The 19,961-nt window shown below is 37.3% G+C and overlaps 1 protein-coding gene across 3 annotated transcripts in view; it reads left to right on the forward strand.

Moving 5' to 3' along the window:
* The window catches only part of PRPF18 (pre-mRNA processing factor 18), a 60,916-nt gene that overhangs the window by 16,579 nt on the left and 24,376 nt on the right, over positions 1-19,961 (forward strand). Inside the window, exons 2-9 of one of the 3 annotated variants that reach the window (XM_012188400.4) lie at positions 2,086-2,163; positions 2,279-2,305; positions 4,832-4,936; positions 7,793-7,906; positions 14,386-14,532; positions 15,974-16,042; positions 17,501-17,641; positions 17,764-17,835. In XM_012188400.4, the coding sequence (XP_012043790.1) occupies positions 2,086-2,163; positions 2,279-2,305; positions 4,832-4,936; positions 7,793-7,906; positions 14,386-14,532; positions 15,974-16,042; positions 17,501-17,641; positions 17,764-17,835 (753 nt within the window). Of the gene's footprint in view, positions 1-2,085; positions 2,164-2,278; positions 2,306-2,563; positions 4,532-4,831; positions 4,937-7,792; positions 7,907-14,385; positions 14,533-15,973; positions 16,043-17,500; positions 17,642-17,763; positions 17,836-19,961 lie in introns of those variants that run through there. The other 2 variants (XM_004014235.5, XM_012188402.4) reach the window with 2 other exon arrangements.

Below are 19,961 nucleotides of genomic sequence, written 5' to 3' on the forward strand. Positions count from 1 at the left end.
CTTTCTTCCTACATACCAGCTCTTTCTGAGAGGCTACCAGTCCATGTTGTCAATTCATTCATTTGAAATACGACCAGTATGTTCTATTATACATAGTCAAAAGGAACAATTTGCGATGCTGAAGTGCATTTTGGGTGTGAAAAACTGTAATGTGGAATACTGGATCAGCACAAAGGATTTAAGGACCAGAGGTCTTAGTCCTGTCTCTGTTATTCATGAGGCTTATTGAGTTCTGGGAATGTCACCTGACCTTTCTAACTCTCAGGTTTCGCACCTCTCCAGTGGGATTAATTTTATTTGCATCCACCTTTTCCAGAATAGTTTTGATGTTCAGATGATGCCATCAGTTTCTTACACTGGGTAACGTCTTCCTGTTTATATCTGTAAAGTTGTGCTTGGGGTGCATCAGATAAGTCAGTAAATATTTATTGAGTTAATGAATGAACTTAGAAAAACCTGTTAATTTTAAGCTGTTAGTTTTTAATATATATACAAATAGAGTTGTATAATGAACTCCTGTCTACCTAACACATGTAGCTCTAGAAAATAAGGACATATCTTTATAGAACTAAGATCACACTCAACGAAATTAAAATTGGGTCCTTAATACTATGAAATACTCTTCTCATATTCAAATATCCCCAGTTGAATTAAAATACGTATAAATTAATATATGTTTTTACAGTTGGTTTCTTCAAATCAAGTCTACACAAAAATCCAGTCATTGCATTTATTGTGACTCTTGGTTTCTTTTAGTGAAAACATTTTCTTTACCCTCAGGTCCCCCACTTTTTAAATTCGTCAACCTGTTGAAGAAACTGGGGCTAGTTTTATGAAATATGTTAGTGTTTGATTGCTTTCCTGTGGTGTTTGAGCTTTTTCCTGTCTCCTTTACGTTTCTAGGAAGTTGTATGATCAGAGACTGATTTAGATTTTTGGGGAGGACATATTTAAGTGGTTTGCTGTGTACTTCCTAGATGTTTTACTGGTGCCAGGCTTGAGCAGTGGGTTCAGGTGTGGGAACCTGATCTTTCCGTTGTTCACCATCAAACTTCCTTGTCAGGGTATAGCATCATTGATGATCACTGCCTGAGTGAGCTTTGGAACTATGAGGCGCTAAATACCTGTGTGAAGGTTTTATTGAGGTATTGTTATGGTTACTCCTTATGAAGTAGGGCGGTATCTTTATTTGAATTAAGTCATTAGTGAAATAGTATCTAAGAGGCAGAACTGCAGATAGTAACAAACCTGCAAATGAGGAACTGTATTTTTTACATTATAACTGATATAAAATATGACTTTCAAGTGTTCAACATAGTGATTTGATAGTTTTATACATTATGAAATGATCCAAGGGACTGCATTTTTAACAGAATAATTTTATGTATAGCATGGAAAGAACTAACCTTTTATCCCCTGCTACAGTAGGTTGAGTTTGTCTCTTAACATCATGTCATATTAAAACCAAATGCCTTTGAACCATTTTTTTTACTAGAGAAGCTCTCCAAAACCATCCTATGTCCAGATTATTTTTTAAAATTGGTTAATACAAATACAGTTAACTAATCATTATAATAAGATTCCAGACGACAAAAAAGAATGTGGACATATCCTTGGAGCTCTCTTGGTAATGAGATTTAAAATGTCAGCTGAAGAGACCATAATTTTTGTTTGATTGGGTCTGTTAGGAGAAAAGAATTAAAGGATCACGTTTTATGTGGTTCACAATGAATCCATTTGTAGAAATTGAATTAAAACTCCAGGAAATTAAATCAAAACAATATTAACATTTGGTAAGTGGGATTGGTTCTTTCTCTGTGCTGTTGGATGATGTCTGTTAAAATGATGCCGCAAGAGAAATGTCTTCATGTTTAGACCAGGGTGGAGGACAGGTGGTGTGTTCAGGAAATCACTATAATCTCTGTGGGACCTAAAAAAACTTTATAGTTCTTGAAAAACTTTCACGGTTGTTGATCAAGAGACATGAAATTTGAACTTCTTTCTTCAGTAGGAAGAAACTTACTTGTATCTTCAATAGGAAAGTTAAAACTTCCATTATTATTAACTTTCTTCTTTCTTCAATAGGAAAATAAAAAATATTTCAAGCGTAGTGAACTTGCAAAAAAAGAAGAGGAAGCATATTTTGAAAGATGTGGCTACAAGGTATGAATGCCTGCTTTTATGTTAAATTATATATTTCTGAGTTTAAATTTATATAGCCATTGTTAAAGTAACAAAACAATTGATCTTTGTTCAATTTATCAATGTTATACATTAGCCTATAAATGAGAAGCCATCTGGAGAGGTATGATTTTGTTTTTCTTTTTTTTCTTTTAATCTTAAATTCAGGAAAATACATGCATGACCTTTGGCTTGGAATGGTTTGGCTTTTTGTGGACAGCATGAAGTGGCTTGAGATCAAAGCTTGAGTTTTTTCCTTTTAATTAAGTCCTGGATCCGATACTACCTCATTTTCATCACTACCACCACTCCTTTCCCCACCTCTCCCAATAAAAGTCCATTTGTAAAGGGTTCAAAACATTTTATCATTCAGCAGCAGTGGTATCAGCAGTGGTATTTCCCCTGCTTTCTCCTGAATATTTTAAGCCACTATTTTATGTTTGCAATGTGAATCAACCCTTTTGGCCCTCAGTACTTCTACCTGAGATATAGCCATTTTATATGATAAGATATCACATTTCAAACACTGCTCACCCTACTGGATAGAAAATGTGATCTTGAAATATTAGAAATAAATGAGTTGTCTAGAAAACTTTGAATACTTTAGAAACATGACTAAAATTATCTTTGAGATTACCTAGTTAACAATGTATTGGGGTTTTTATTGGGAGGGGTTAAAGGTTACAAGGTGAAGTTGTGTTTAATTTATTTTGAAAGATGACTGATCTAGTCTGATTTTTTTAAACAAAGTTCAGAGGTTCTATTGAAATACTTTTAACAAATCATAAATTTGAAATCGACTCTTTGCTTGTGAAACATTGATTATACAATAATACTCTTGTGCATGTAATGGGGAAAGTTCTGGAAATTAATTTTATCTGGCACAGCATTTCTAGAAGAAAGCATGAAGAATGCAAATGGTATGTATATGGATTTGCTTTCATTTTGTACTTTTGGGAGACGGTAGGTGTTAAAACTGTAGTTGTATTTCTGATAGGTTTCTACAGTATGAAAGTTTACATTGGTATTTTGATTTTCTCTTAAGTATGTTGATTTCATTTGCTTCTAGTGTAAGAAATTAAAATATGTGTTAAAACCATCTAAATGTCAAATAGATAGTCAGAAAGGATTCCCATTATTTGCTTGCTAGCATTGTCTAACTCACACTTAGAGTAAAACAAGAATCACTTACCTTTGGTTTAGTCCACTGACTCGGTTGCTTTCCCATATCCTTAGATTCGAACCTTTTTAACTTTTTGATAAGGTTGGAAAATAAACAGTGACAGTTTTCCTTTGTTTACATTGCTCTTGCTATAACAGCAGTTCTTTCTTGCCAGTATAGAGGAAAGCACTGAAGCAAAATCATTGCTGTAAAGATACCGCTTGTGACATTGAGTCCAGCTGACAGAATGTCTTAGGTCTTTTCCTTAAGGCTATTCACTGCCATTTTATAATTGAAAATGCTTTCCATCGTGAGATTTTGGGAGAAATACCTGTTTTTATGCTTAAAAAGAAAGCACAGGGTTTTCTTTCTGAAGCATATTTAATGTTTCCTTATTGGTAGTAGTGAATATACAGCATGTTACTTTTATTCACTTATAAAAACTAGTTACCATTTATTGAGACTTGATGCTGATTTGGTTTGTGAAAATGGTGAAAGTTTAATTTATACTTACATTTTCTGTTATCACTATTAACGCTAATTAATATAACCTTTAACCTAAAGTGTGGAATCATCAAGTATAAAATTGTAACCATACAGCCTTTCTTAACTGAATGGTTTCCTTTAATGTTGATCTTCTTTGATTTTTTTTGGATTTTCTTTTGACATATTAGATTTGTCTTAGGGTCAACTGGAAAACCATGTTTCAGTATCTTTTTACAGACCATGCAGTGGGACTTATAAACTGCTGAACTCAATTTTCCTAAACTGTGACTTGGGAAGCTGACTCAAGAAAATGTTAGAAGAGATTTTTTTTCCCTGCAGGTTCATATGAACAACAGTGTCCAGTTTCATCTCCGTGTGCTATGAGTAGAGAGTGGCTGGTTTTCATTATTTTCCTTCATGGCTCAGTTCACGGGCAAGTTCTGTGGAGCACTGGGAAGTTTTTTTACACATCCAGCAATGATTGCTGTGCACTTGGAATATACCTTTCAAAAATCAGGATAGGAAAGAGCTTATGCTTGAGGCTTCACAGGTTTTTGTTATCAAGCAGTTCTTTTTTTTTTTGGTGTTCATTTTAAATCTAGAGCAAGGATCAAATAACCCTGTAAGATGATTTTCTCAAAGAGGAGAAGCAAGCTGATTGTTTCCAAGAAGAAAGTAAAAATCTTGGAGTCTAGGGAGAAAGTGAGTCTAGATTTCAACCTTTAAGTTTTTGATTGTGGAAACCATTTTATTAATAACTTCTATTGCTCTTCTGTAGCAAGAATGCTTCCAGGGTGCACGCTCTCTCTTTGGGTGTCCCTGTGCTCTCTCAAGCATGTATGTCAGTTATGAGCTGTTTGCTCAGAGGAACACTTAAAAAACCTTCAGTATGTTAAACATGTTTCATTTTGATAGATACGTGATGTATAGAATGGTACATGTTAAAATAAACCATATTGTATTTTAAAAGGAGAATTTCATTTCTTTTGGCTATTAATGTAGATACAGCCAAAAGATGAGGACCAGAAACCATTAACTTCATCGAATCCAGTATTAGAACTTGAACTGGCAGAGGAAAAATTACCCATGACTCTTTCTAGGCAAGAGGTAAGTTTATATATGAGTGCTTTGTTTAAAAAAAAAAAATCTCCACAGGATTACATTCATCTCTAGTTCTAATAACTTTTATGTCATCATTTCCCATATAAAATGACTTACCTGACCAGCACAGTATTTTAGTTCAGTTTTCTTTATGAGGTTCTAAATTCCTGCTTTTCTTGATACTGTTGTCTTAAATAGTTTAAAAAATATCTTATGTCTTAAATTTTTTAAAGAATATATTCTTCTAAACTTTGATGGACATGGAGGCCTGGCGTGCTGCAATTCATGGGGTTGCACAGAGTCTGACACGACTGAGCGACTGAACTGAACTGAAACTTTAAAAACTAAACACATTCTAGTACTGCTAAGTCGCTTCAGTCGTGTCTGACTCTGTGCGACCCTGTAAGATGGCAGGCCACCAGGCTCCGCCTTCCCTGGGATTCTCCAGGCAAGAACACTGGAGTAGGTTGCCATTTCCTTCTCCAGTGCATAAAAGTGAAAAGTGAAAGTGATTCACTGAGTCGTGTCCAACTCTCAGCGACCCCCTGGACTGCAGCCCACCAGGCTCCTCCATCCATGGGATTTTCCAGGCAAGAGTACTGGAGTGGGGTGCCATTGCCTTCTCTGAAACTCATTCTAAATAAGTATAATTAAATGCATATATTTGAAATAATTATATTTAGATAATTTGTCAAAATTATTTAAAATAATATCATTTATGTATTAAGAGAAAGTAAGTTACAAAACAGTAAATTTTGTTGTTGTTCAGTTACTAAGTCTGTGCCCAACTCTTTGCAACTCCATGGTCTGTATCCTGCCAGGCTTCTCTGTCCTCCACTGTCTCCCAAGTTTGCTCAAATTCATATCTTTTGAGTCGGTGATGCTATCAAACTATCTCATCCTCTGCTGCCCTCTTCTCCTTTTGTCTTCAATCTTTCCCAGCATCAGCATCTTTTCCAGTGAGTTGGCTCTTCACATCAGGTAGCCAAAGTATTGGAGCTTCAGCTTCAGCATCAGTCCTTCTGATGAATATTCAGGGTTGATTTCCTTTTACTTTCTCTTAATATATCATTCTAAGTCAAAATATAGAAGTCTATATAATTTTTTATGACTGCATAATTTCCCATAATATTTTAGAACTACTACTTTATTATTTTTAAAACCAATTCTTTGTTAATGGTCATTTAGATTGCCCCAGTATTTCCGTTTTATAGGTTATACTGAGATGAACATCCTTATACAGATGTCATTGCATGTGTAATAATATATGATTAGTTTCCTTTGGAAAATTTTCTGGAAATATGATTTCCGGAGTCTACTAAAGCCTATAGATTAATACATGTCTAACACTTTGGATATGAATTACGAGAGAGCTCTGTAAACACGTTCCACCAGTTCATACTCTAGCCTATAGGCTTTGTCCATACCCTGGTCAATATCAACTATTATTTTCCTTCAACAACAGCAAAATTTTAAGATATTCATGTGAAAAAAGAGTTAAGATTATATACACAAAGTACGCAATGAAATGAACTTTGAGCAAAACGAAATGTTCAGAGGAAAGGAGGGCTGACTCCAGAAGCTGTCATGTGAAGACTAGATGAAGGACTTTTGAATACTTGGCCTGAGGAGAGGAATATTAGAGATTTTTGAAAACAGATCCATTGACCACAGCTCTAGTTTTGAAAAAACATTGAGTATTCTGTCTTTTCATAAAGCTGAGATAATTGAAAGAAGTAGGTTTTCGTTTATCTTGAAAAGCATAGTATAGCTATCCAAAGATGAGGTGGGCTGCTCCATGAAGAGGTGTGATTCCTGTCATTCGTCAGACAGTGGCCTGAAGAAGGTGTTGTTGAGGTCATTTCTGCATTGATTGGAGATAGCACTGCTGCTGCTAAGTCACTTCAGTCGTGTCTGACTCTGTGCGACCCCATAGATGGCAGCCTACCAGGCTCCGCTGTCCCTGGGATTCTCCAGGCAAGAACACGAGTGGGCTGCCATTTCCTTCTCCAGTGCATGAAAGTGAAAAGTGAAAGTGAAGTCGCTCAGTCATGTCCGACTCTTCGTGACCCCATGGACTGCAGCCTACCAGGCTCCTCTGTCCATGGGAGTTTCCAGGCAAGAGTACTGGAGTGGGCTGCCATCGCCTTCTCTGGGAGATAGCACTAGATGACGTCTAAGTTTTAGTTTCAGTTAACCCAGTGGAAGCCTTGCCAGTGGTTTCTAAGTGTGATACTATTTCAGTTCCCAGACTAAGTTCTTGGTAATTTTTTCTGATTACAGCTTATTTTCTTAATTATGATTTTATTAGTCCTTTTCATGAAATACAGCGTGTATACAGAGTGTGTGTAAAATGTGCAGTATAGTGGACAATTGCAAAACAAAACCGACACTCAGACAACCGTTACCAAAGTCAGGGAGGAATACTATCGCCCTCCAAAAGCCCTGCATGTGCCCCTCCACCCATTTGTAACTCACTTTCTTGTCTAAGGGACTAGTTTTGGGTTTTAATTTATAATTACAGTGCTTACCCTTGCCTGTCTGTGGTCATTGGCTTATCAACTGACTCCAGACTTTTTTTTTTTCCTTCTGTATGAATGTTATCACTCCTTCCCATCTTAATGGTTTTCTTATGTTGCCTACTACACAAATTGGTCCTTTCTGTAACACTCACCAAATGACCTAAACCGTTAGGGTTATTTAAGGTGTGACAGTAATTCAGTATATCTGTTTGTGGAAAACTAAAGAAAAAACAATATAACTTACTTTCGCATCTAATTTTCAAAGTAAGTGTTTAGTCTTCTAAAATAGAAATTACAATTCTTTCTTTCTTTCTTTTCTTTCTTTCTTTCTTTTAAATAGGTTATCAGAAGATTGAGAGAAAGAGGAGAACCAATCAGACTATTTGGAGAAACAGATTATGATGCTTTTCAACGTTTAAGAAAAATAGAGATCCTCACACCGGAAGTTAACAAGGTAAGAAGACCAGAGCTAGAATATCATTGTGCCACATAGCTAAGAATACTGCAGGCTTTGACAGACTTAAATAATTGCCTTATTATAAGGGAAAAAGGAAAAATGAAGTTGCCAGATTATTGCTGCTGAATGTAAATTTTCTTTTAAAAGGCATACATCTTGAGCATGCGATTCAGTGCATTTTGAAAATGCTTGCAAGTGTGTGGCCACTACCCCTATGAAGATATAGAGTATTTTCATCACATACACATGAAAACTCCCCAGCACCCCTTCTTGGCCAGTCCCTGGATTCTTCCTCCTCCATTCCTGGGCAACCACCGTTTTAAATTCTGTCACCGTCAATGAACTTTACTTGTGTTAGTATTTCAGTTGGGTGGAGTCACAGAGGATATGTCTGGCTTCTTTTGCTCTGTGTAAGATTTTGTGGATTCATCCATGTTATTGTGGATGTTGGTAACTTGTTCCTTTTCATTGCTGGTGATATTCAGTAATTTGAATATATCACAATAGCCTTGGGCTGTTATGACTAAAACTGCTGTGAACGTTCTTACACAAATCTATTTTGGCTCTATGTTATTTCTCCTAGGTTAAATACATTTTTATGTCTCTGGAAGTGGAATTGCTAAATAGTAACAGTATATGTATGCTCAACTTTTTAAGAAATGCCAGATATTGCCAGTGTTGTCTCATTAGTGTTTGTTATTGTTAGTCTTTAAAATTTAACCATTCTCTTATTTGTGTGGTAGTATCTCATGTGGTTCTATTCACAGTTCCCTGACAACTAAAGATTATGAGCATCTTTTTATAGACTTACTAGCCACATCTTTCTTTATGCAGTGTTCATGTTTCAGTTGGGCTTTTTATTTTTGAATTATAGTAGTTCTTTATGTATAACGTGGATTCTTCGTTAGATATACAAATTCATGTTTTGTATCTATTTTTTTCCTAAGCTTTACCTGTTTTCTTAAAGGTGCCTTTTCTTGGGCAGGACTTTTGAATTTTGACAAAGTTCACTTTATAATTACTGCTTGTGGTGTTTTGCTTAAGAAAATGCTTTGCCTACCCTAAGATCTTAAAGAGATGGTATTTTCTGTATTTTCTTCTGAAACTTTAATAGTTTCAGCTTTACTTTTAGAACTCTGATCTTGTTTTATGGCTCAGCTTATAATCCATCTTAGTGAATATTCCATGGACTCTTGAAAAGAGTATGCTTTATGCTTTTGAAATGTCAATTACAGTGGTGTTTAGATCTTTTGTGGCCTTATTTACTTATTTACTTGCTCTTTCAGTTACTGAGAGAGGCAGATGTGTTTATATGTAGTTGTATAACAAACCACCCCAAAACTTACATCTTAAAACAATTCATTATCATAAAATCTTTCTCAGTCATTTGTGATGGTAACAAACCACTCTGAGACCTTGTGTCCTAAGATAGTTTGTCATTCTCCATCACGTTCTGTGGTTCGATTGGGTTAAGCTGGGTAGTGTTTTGGTTGGGGTCTCACCTGTGATACAGTCAGGTGAGGGTTGTGGCTGAGGTCACCTGAAGGCTCCAAGTCTGGCCTTCTTACTAGGCATGCTGACTTAAAGGTGCAGCTTCGTTGTAGCAGAGGTCAGCATTTCCTGCCCTTTTAAAGCTAATATCCCATTGTACGTATGGATGCCATTTTGTAAATCCATTCATCCTTGTTGGACAGGTAGGTTGCTTCTACCTTTTGGTCTATTGTGAATAATGCTGCTATGGACACAGGTATAAAAATATCTGTTCAAGTTCCTTGCTTTCTCTTCTTTTACACATATTCCTAGAAGTGGAATTGCTGAGTTGTATGGTGATTCTATGTTTAACTTCTTTTTAAAAACATAAATGAATTTAAAACATTTTCTTCACTTATATTATTAACATGCACAGCAATTTGTTTTTATTTTCAGTCCTATCTGAAGTTTCCTTACCTAAATCCTTGGAAAGAGCTGAGTGGTTTTATAATGCCTCATTTCAGCGGTATTTGTTCCTCTTCTATATCCCAAGTCACTTTCCTTATCAAAAGAGTCTAAAATGCTAACATGCACTATTCAGTTTTTGTTACCTGATTTAATTTTTCTGCTACTCATGTCTCATTACTTGAGAAATTTTCTAGCTTTTAATATTAACTTACTACAACCTGCTGTATTCTGATATTATTCAATACTAGAATTTATTTGTTGGAGAAGGCAATGGCATCCCACTCCAGTACTCTTGCCTGGAAAATACCATGGATGGAGGAGCCTGGTGGGCTGCAGACCATGGGGTCGCTAAGAGTCGACACGACTGAGCAACTTCACTTTCATGCATTGGAGAAGGAAATGGCAACCCACTCCAGTATTCTTGCCTGGAGAATCCCAGGGACGGGGGAGCCTGGTGAGCTGCCGTCTATGGGGTCGCACAGAGTCGGACATGACTGAAGCGACTTAGCAGTAGCAGCAGAATTTATTTGTACTTTTAAAAGGTGAGGTATAATTGACGTATAACATATTTCAGGTGTACAGCATAATGACTTGATATTAGTATATATTGCAAAATGATCACCACAGTAAATCTAATATTCATCACTATATGTAGTTACAAAAATTTTTTTTTTGTGAAGACTTTTTTAAAGATCTACTCTCTGAGTAACTTTGAAATGTGCAGTGTAGTATTTTTAGTCATCATGCTGTACATTATATCCATGTGACTTATTTATTTTGTAACCGGAACTGTCTAAAAGTTTATAACTTAAGTTTGAACACATTCTGAAGCTCAGCACTTTTCCTCCTCTCCCTCCACATTTTTTTCTGATACCACATTTTGCATTTTTTTGTGTTGTATAGCCCTTAACTAATTATTGCGCTTATAGTTATTTTTACTACTTTTGTCTTTTAATCTTCATACTAGCTCTATAAGTGATTAATTTACCACCTGTACCATACATTTACTTTTATCACTGGGATTTATACTTTCATCTGTTTTCTTGCCAGCTGAAAGAAGTCCCTTTAGCATTTCTTAACAAGGATAGTTTAGTGGTTAGAAACTCTTAGCTTTTGCTTGTCTGAAAACTCTATTGCTCCTTCAATTCTGAATGATAACTTCTGGGTAGCGTGTTCTCAGAAGTTTTTTCTTTTAGCACTTCAAATATATTGTGCCACTCCCTCCTGGCCTGCAAAGTTTCTGCTAAAAAAATATTCTGATAGTCTTATTGCGGGTGGTTCCTTACACAAAGCAAATTGTTTTTCTCCTGCTGCTTTTAAGATTCTTTCCTTTCTGTAACTTTTTTTTGTTTTTAAGTAGAGTGTAATTGATTTACAATATTGTGTTCACTTTAGATAGAGAGCATAGTGATGTATTTTTTGCAGATTATACTCCATTATAGGTTATTACACAATAATGGGTATAATTCTCCATCCTATACAACATTCTTGCCTGGAGAATCCCAGGGATGGGGGAGCCTCGTGGGCTGCTGTCTATGGGGTCGCACAGAGTCGGACATGATTGAAGCGACTGCTGCAGCATACAACATCCTTGTTACTTCTCTATTTTAAATGTAGTTCGTATATCCGGTACCCCTAATTTGTCACTCTCCCTTTTCTTTTTCTCATTGGTAACCGCAAGTTTGTTTTCTGTATCTGTGAGTCTGTCTCTGTTTTGCATATACACTCATTTGTATTATATTTTAGATTCTACATAAGTGGTATCATACCGTATTTGTCTTTCTCAGTCTAACTTATTTCACAAGACATAACACTCTCAGATCCATCCATGTTGTTACAAGTGCCAGAATTCCATTCTTTATTATGGCTGAGTAATATTCCTGTGTTTTGTGTGTGTGAGAGAGAGAGTTAGACAATGCCAAAGAATGCTCAAACTACCACACAGTTGCACTCATCTCACACGCTAGTAAAGTAATGCTCAAAATTCTCCAAGGCAGGCTTCAGCAATACGTGGACCGTGAAGTTCCAGATGTTCAAGCTGGTTTTAGAAAAGGCAGAGGAACCAGAGATCAAATTGCCAACATCCGCTGGATCAGGGAAAAAGCAAGAGAGTTCCAGAAAAACATCTATTTCTGCTTTCTTGACTATGCCAAAGCCTTTGACTGTGTGGATCACAATAAACTGTGGAAATTCTTCAAGAGATGGGAATACCAGCACACCTGACCTGCCTCTTGAGAAACCTATATGCAGGTCAGGAAGCAACAGTTAGAACTGGACATGGACCAACAGACTGGTTCCAAATAGGAAAAGGAGTACGTCAAGGCTGTATATTGTCACCCTGCTTATTTAACTTCTATGCAGAGTGCATCATGAGAAATGTGGGCTGGAAGAAGCACAAGCTGGAATCACGATTGCCAGAAGAAATATCAATCACCTCAGATATGCAGATGACACCACCCTGATGGCAGAAAGTGAAGAGGAACTAAAAAGCCTCTTGATGAAAGTGAAAGAGGAGAGTGAAAAAGTTGGCTTAAAGCTCAACATTCAGAAAACGAAGATCATGGCATCCGGTCCCATCACTTCATGGGAAATAGATGGGGAAACAGTAGAAACAGTGTCAGACTTTATTTTGGGGGGCTCCAGAATCACTGCAGATGGTGACTGCAGCCATGAAATTAAGAGATGCTTAGTCCTTGGAAGAAAAGTTATGACCAGCCTAGATAGCATATGCAAAAGCAGAGACATTACTTTGCCAACAAAGGTCCGTCTAGTCAAGGCTATGGTTTTCCAGTAGTCATGTATGGATGTGAGAGTTGGACTGTGAAGAAGGCTGAGTGCCAAAGAATTGATGCTTTTGAACTGTGGTGTTGGAGAAGACTCTTGAGAGTCCCTTGGACTGCAAGGAGATCCAACCAGTCCATTCTGAAGGAGACCAGCCCTGGGTGTTCTTTGGAAGGAATGATGGTAAAGCTGAAAGTCCAGTACTTTGGCCACCTCATGCGAAGAGTTGACTCATTGGAAAAGACTCTGATGCTGGGGAGGGATTGGGGGCAGGAGGAGAAGGGGACAGCAGAGGATGAGATGGCTGGATGGCATCACTGACTCCATGGATATGAATATCTGAGTGAACTCCGGGAGTTCGTGATGGACAGGGAGGCCTGGTGTGCTGTGATTCATGGGGTTGCAAAGAGTTGGACATGACTGAGCGACTGAACTGAATAATTAGTAATGTAGAACATCTTTTCATGTGCCCGTTAGCCATATGTATGTCTTCTCTGAGAAATGTCTTCTCAGGTCTTCTGACCATTTTTGGATTGGGTTGTTTTTTGATATTGAGTTGTATGAGCTGTTTGCATATTTTGGATATTAATCCCTTTAGGGTCACATCATTTGTAAATATTTTCTCCCATTCAGTAGGTTGTTTTTTCAATTTGCTGATGGTTTCTTTGCTTTGCAGAAGCTTTTAAGCTTAATCAGGTCCCATTTGTTTGGTTTTGGTTTTATTTCTTTTGCCTTAGGAGACTGATTAAAGAAAATACTGCTAAGATTTATGTCAGAGTGCTCTGCCTGTGTTCTCTTGTAGGAACTGTCTTTAACATTTTTGACATTTTAATGTGCCTTGATGTAGGTATGTTTAACTTTTTCAGATATTGCCCTAACATTTTCCACAGCAGCTGTACTATTTTACATTTCCAGCAGTGCACAATGGGTCTGTTTCTCCATATCCTAGCCACGTTGTTATTTTCTGTTTTCTGTTGATAATATCCATCCTGATGGTTGTGAAGTGGTACCTCTGTGGTTTGGTTTGCATTTGCCCAATGATTAGTGAGGTTGAGCATCTTTTCATTTACTTATTGGCCATTATGTATTGTCTATTCAAGTCTTTTGCTTATTTTAAATGAGATTTTCTGTTGTAGTTAACTCTAAAAGTTACAGTTTTATAGTTTTAACCCTTACATTTAAGTCTTTGATCCATTTGTGTTAATTTTTATATGTGGTATATGATAAGGGTCTGTCTTTAAGGCTTCCATTTTAATCAAATGATCACAAACTGGAAGTGAATAAAATGTGGAGTTTAGTGGTTTGTTAGAAACATAGTGAAGTCTAGGACGTGGTTGAGACTCTGGCTTTATACTGTTGACGTTGCCAAATGTTTTGGAAGTTGAAAGCAGTTGGATTTGTTAGACGTTTTCAGTGAACCAGGAAAATGGGTGGAGTACCTGGTCACTCTCTCTAGGCCTCATTAGAAAATTACAGCGTTTATGCAGATTCTTAATTGGATTTGTCACTCATATTTTTTATTTTTCTGACCGTCAGACTAGCTATTATAGTATATTATTATATATTCTTTTACATTTGAATATGTTCATAAGAATTGACTTTGAATGGACAGTAGTGATAGCTGTGTAATAAACTGAAATATTGTTTGAGTTTCCTTGTGGAGAAAAAAATGAATTATACTCATTATCAGAGAAAAAAATCAGAAGTGAAACATCAATGAAATTTCATACTAGGTGTAACTTTTTACCTTTCCTCAGGGATTGAGGAATGATCTGAAAGCAGCTTTGGATAAGATTGATCAGCAGTACCTCAATGAACTTGTGGGTGGCCAAGAGCCTGGAGAAGAAGACACCCAGAATGATTTGAAAGTTCACGAAGAGAACACCACAATTGAAGAATTAGAGGTGATCCCTCCGCCGCCTCCCTCACTGCCCCGCCCCGCCTTTCATTTCCTGGAGCCGGTGGCTGAGCTCATTAGGCTGCCCAGTTCACGGCACCCTGGCATCTTTGGTCGCTACAAAGGCCCTTCTTCTGTTTCATGCCTGTTGTTTATTCACTCCCTTTTTTCTCATTTTCTACACACATTCCCCTCCTTCCTGCCTTCAGAAGTATTCATTCTGATATGCTTGATGTGTACATCCTTTTATATTTATTGATGGTCTTGTAAAACCAGTAATGTTTTATATGCATGTGCTGTGGTGTACGTAAATGATGCTTTACTGTGAAATTCTTCATTCTGTTTTTTATTTTCAAGTTCCATCCTTGATATTCTATGTCATCTAAACCTTTGATTTTAATTGTTACATAGTATTTTATACAGTGTGACTTTCAGTGCCTTTTAATAGCACGATTGCTCCCCTCTTCCTATTACCACAAACAGTTTTGTGACGGACAGTCTTGTACATAACCCCTCTGGACCAGAAACAAGATTGCTTCTTAACTTGTCTGAATACTGTCAGGTTTCTCTTTGGAATGGGTGTACCAGTCTTTACTCCACCATCAGCAGTATATTTGTACATCCCTGCCAACGTTTGGCAATATCTTGCTTTCTTATTTTTGCCAGTGTATTGAATGTGGAGTGATTTATGTAATATTACTTGAAGTAATTTTGAATTATCTATCTAGCATGAGCAAAAATAATGACTTAAATTTCTTAATAATTGTGAACTCATTTTTCTGTTACCTTTCATTCCTTGCTCTGAACCCATGTTGATTGCTGTGAGATTGTAGTTGAGGTTATTGTTTGTTTTTTTGAGATGTTCCCCCTTTTTATTTATCTTTTAATATATATTTATTTTTAATTGATTGACTGCTTTACAATATTGGTTTGATTTCTGCCATACATCAACATGAATTAGGTTTAGGTGTACATATGTGAGGAAGTTATTTTATTTGTACTCCCGCCCCCTGAATTTTAACTGAAATAATAATTTTACTGAAATAAAACTGGTGAGCAAACCAGTTCTGGGCATTTTAAACAACTTTGGAGATAGTCACATACTATGCAATTTATCCTTTTAATGTGTACAATTCAGTGGTTTTTAGTATATTCACAAGTTTGTACAACTATCATCACAGTTTAACTTTAGAGCATTTTTATTCCCCTAGAGAGAAACCTCGCATATATTAGCAGTCACTCCCTTTATCTTTAGATTCACAAAAGATAACATGCTGTCTAAATTTAAATGGCAAATTGATATTTTTAACCTATCTAGAAATTCTCTCAGGCTTTAAATCAAAATTGGACCGTACATGTAATAAAGAGCCACGTTTGGACTGATGTTAATAGCATATATATTCAGCTGTTCCTCCTGACTAACAAACAGAAGCATTCCTTCTTTTCAGGCTCTGGGAGAGTCTTTAGGAAAAGGTGATGATCATAAAGACATGGACATCATTACCAAATTCCTTAAGGTATGTACTTTCTGGCTAGGAAAGGAGGATGTTTTCTTTAGATAAGAATTGGTCTTACTTTGTTGTTGTTGTTTTTTTTTTTTTGGTCTTACAGTTCTGAATTGTTTAAGAGTTAAAGACTGGAAAAGGAGACTCTCATTAAACGTGTCTGCATTTGTAGTGTTTATAATGTTGGTATGTGTTTGCATATAGAGGTTAAACAAAATGTATATTTACTATCTTCACGGCACTTGTAAATCTGACTTATTATTGCAAACACACAGAAAAGAATTCATAGCAGTAGAATGAACAAGAAGTTTTAAGGATTAAAAATTTTTTTTAAACATCCTGGGAAAGAGTGCAGTAAGGAGAGGCTTCAGAAGCTTCTCTGAGAGATGACATAAGGACAAAGTGGCAAGACATTGGCAGTGAAAAAAGCAAACACTCGGGTAACCTTTCACAGGATTATCAGTAGCTCATTCTATCTTCCCAGATTTTCTCTCTTTAGTGGTTTAGGTAGAGTATGTGCAAACCCCAGATTCCTTTTAACATTTCTTCACCAATTATCAGTATTTCTATTCAGACCAAGAGATTTAAATGCAAGAAATGCTTTTACGTGTATTTACAATTTAAATGCAACATAATCGGTCATCAAGATTCTTAACCCACTGAGAATTTTGCATGGAATTAGCTAGGGCATGGGATCTAGTATGGACTAGAATTTCCTCTGAGTGACAGCCTCTCCCAATAGCACATGCATAGGTAACACCACCAGGGGAATGTGGCCTCCTCAGCCTTCACTGTTTAGCTGCCTCCAGAAAGGATGCTCTTTGTGTAGTTAAATTCAAGGAGCACCTGGGTAGTTTTCTAGGGTGGGATGGGGGCTGGTCATAGTTTCTTGTATTTTCGTTCCTTTTTTCCTTCTTTCTTTGGTCAAGTGTTTTAGAGGGAATTTTTAATTGAATTGTGGTCTCTACTGCAAAAGTACAAAGTCCAAATACAGCATCATCATCCTTGGAAAATTGATAAACTATCACAGCACATGGCATTATGGCTGATAAGTCTAGGCAGGTTAAATTTTATGTAATAGAAATACAAGTAAAAGTTTATTTCTATCAAACAGTTACCTGTGAAACTTCTTCCTATTTCATCCCAGACACTTGGGGCGCAGAGTTTCTGGCCTGAAAAAGGAACTTTTTCATATTTCAGCCTGGGTTTCTTTTTAGGTGGGAAATGGATTACACTTGAGCTAGGAATATGTGTAGAATAGGGAGGTTTGTGACTTGCCAAAAGCACTGCTTTAAAACATCTATGAGTTACTAAGCAGAAACAGTTCATTAAAACATCAGCAACTAATATTAATCAGTTAAGACATTTACTCTAAGGATGAATGTATACTGTTTTGTGCATCAGAGAACGTTCGTGCTTATGAAACCACTGGGTGGCATTGTAGTCTAAATTTACCCTTTCTTTCCACAGTTTCTTCTTGGTGTTTGGGCTAAAGAGCTGAATGCCAGAGAGGATTATGTGAAGCGCAGTGTGCAGGGTAAACTGAACAGTGCTACTCAGAAACAGACTGAGTCCTATCTCAGACCCCTTTTCAGGAAGCTACGGAAGAGGGTGAGGTTTCTCAAAAAATGCTTTCATTAACTGATTTTTTAAAAATAGAATATATAAAGTTAGGATACATGTGATCTATAACTACATACTGAACTTCCATAATTATTTTTTTCCTTTTCCAGAATCTTCCTGCTGATATTAAAGAATCCATAACAGATATTATTAAATTCATGTTGCAGAGGGAATACGTGAAGGTACATTGTCATGCTGTGCATTGGAATATATTTATGAGTGTATCTAGATTGTGTGCATGATACGTTCATCTCATGTGGGGGTATTTTAATAGCAGATTTAAGAATAAATGTGAAATAAATTTTAAAAACTTTACATTTTATAATTTATTGTCAGCTTTATTGTTAGATATGAATAAATATTGTTAGGTGTGAATAAATAAAATTTTCAGACCACATTTTATTTTTTAGTCATTTTGAAGGAAGGTATAAAGATTCTGCAGAGCACAAATTGGATATAGGCAGTGTTCATTTCATGAATGGGACTGAATTTCTAAGTTTATAGATGGTTGATATGGCTTGGAACAAATTTTCCCATAGAAGCAAAGTTACTAGATCAGTTTCTCAGGCCAGCTGTGAAAGCCTGCTTAATCTATAATATAGCTGAACTGTTGAACTAATGATACCATGGAACTTAACCACTTTTAGGCTGGTTTCTCTGAGAAAATGTTCCAGGTCAGGCTGCCAGAATTCCTTGCCCCCCCTTTCAGTGCTGCAACATAGCAGAGCCTGGTAAGGGAGGACTCTTCCCCTTGCTGCAGTGTTTTTATTCCTGAATGGACTTGGGGAGGAGGTGGCTGAGGAGAGAGATCTGGTGTCCACGTGCTCTGAGGGCAGAGTTTAGAAAGGTGGGTGGAAGGCTCTCAGTTGGTGGTGATGAACAGGAAGAGAAGGGCCTCCTGTACCACTAGCAGCATTGGAAGTATGCCATTGCTCGTAGGCCGTCAGCCAAGTTGAGGAGGGAGGCTCCCATGGGCTGTGTCTTCCAAGAGAGGAGGAGGAGGGGAGGGCTTCTGGGCAGCACCTCCAGTGACAGGTCCAGAGCAGTAGACAGGCTCTACCAGGAAAGCGGGGAAGCCATTGCTTGTTCCTGTGCTCTGAGTGTCTGTCCTTAGCTCGGTGATCCTGGGTAACTGAAGGGCTCCCTGATGAGCTACTCCCTCTGCATGGGGGCCAGTTCATTAGTCAAAGAAACTGTTTCTATTTTATGAGTGTCAGCTTTAATTTCAGGTAGTTTCTGTGAGTTGCCTGTTGCTTAGGAAGGGTGATCCCATTGAGATGGATGGATAAGGTCACCATCACTGCAGAGAGAATTCAGGTCACTTGTCTGCTCGAAACCGTGACTTCTCCTTGGTACTTTTCTCATTCTCATATATTATGTGAGAAGCTGGTGAAAGTTTATTTTATATAAAGTATAGACAGAACTAAAACTTTAATATTTGGACAGTTTTCTTTGAAAATTGGGGAAAACCAAATATTGGAAATTTTATCAGTTAATATCCAGTGATTTCTCATGCACAAGAATCAGTGGTAAAAAATGTGTATACCCTTCTCAAATTCTGCATTATCAGTCTCATGGGTGTTTGATTTTTAAAATTAAAATCTCTTTGAGTCCTGGCTGTATAAGCCTCCCTGACACCATTGGGTCTTCTAGAATTTACTTGCTTTGTGTTTTGTATTTTTCCTTCTTTCCCTCCACGAGTAGCCACGCTTGGTTTAGAAAAAGCTGTTTGTCTTTGTTGCTTTCTGTCTTCTCATTTTGTAGCCTTAAATTTTTTAAAGATACAACTTTATTTATTTATTCATTGGCTGTGCCTGGTCTTCATTGCCGCGCAGACTTTCTCTAGTCGCAGTGAGCGGGGGCTGCTCTCTAGCTGTGGTGTGCAGGCTTCTCATTGTGGTGGCTTCTCTTCTTGCTGAGCATGGGCTCTAGGGCATGTGGGCTTCAGTAATTGCAGTTCCCAGGCTCTAGAGTACAGGCTCAGTGGTTGTGGTGCACGGGCTTAGTTGCTCCATGGCACGTGGGCTCTTCTTGGACCAGGGATCGAACCCATGTCTCCTGCATTGGGAGGTGGATTCTTTACCACTGAGCCACCAGGGAAACTGTAGCTTTTATTTTTAAGATTCTTGGCAGGTGGGAGGTTTTGGGGGACCAAAGTGAAATGATCTCATCCTTGAGCTATTCGAGGGCCAGTTTTTAATCTGTTTACACATCTGCTTTGGGACCAGTGTGATGGTCCCAGCACACAGAGCCCACACTACTTTCAGAGGCCCACACTGCTGTGTGGGGAGAGGATGTAGCTTCAGGT

This window comes from Ovis aries, chromosome 13, assembly GCF_016772045.2.
Source record: "Ovis aries strain OAR_USU_Benz2616 breed Rambouillet chromosome 13, ARS-UI_Ramb_v3.0, whole genome shotgun sequence".
Classification (NCBI taxonomy): Eukaryota; Metazoa; Chordata; class Mammalia; order Artiodactyla; family Bovidae; genus Ovis; species Ovis aries.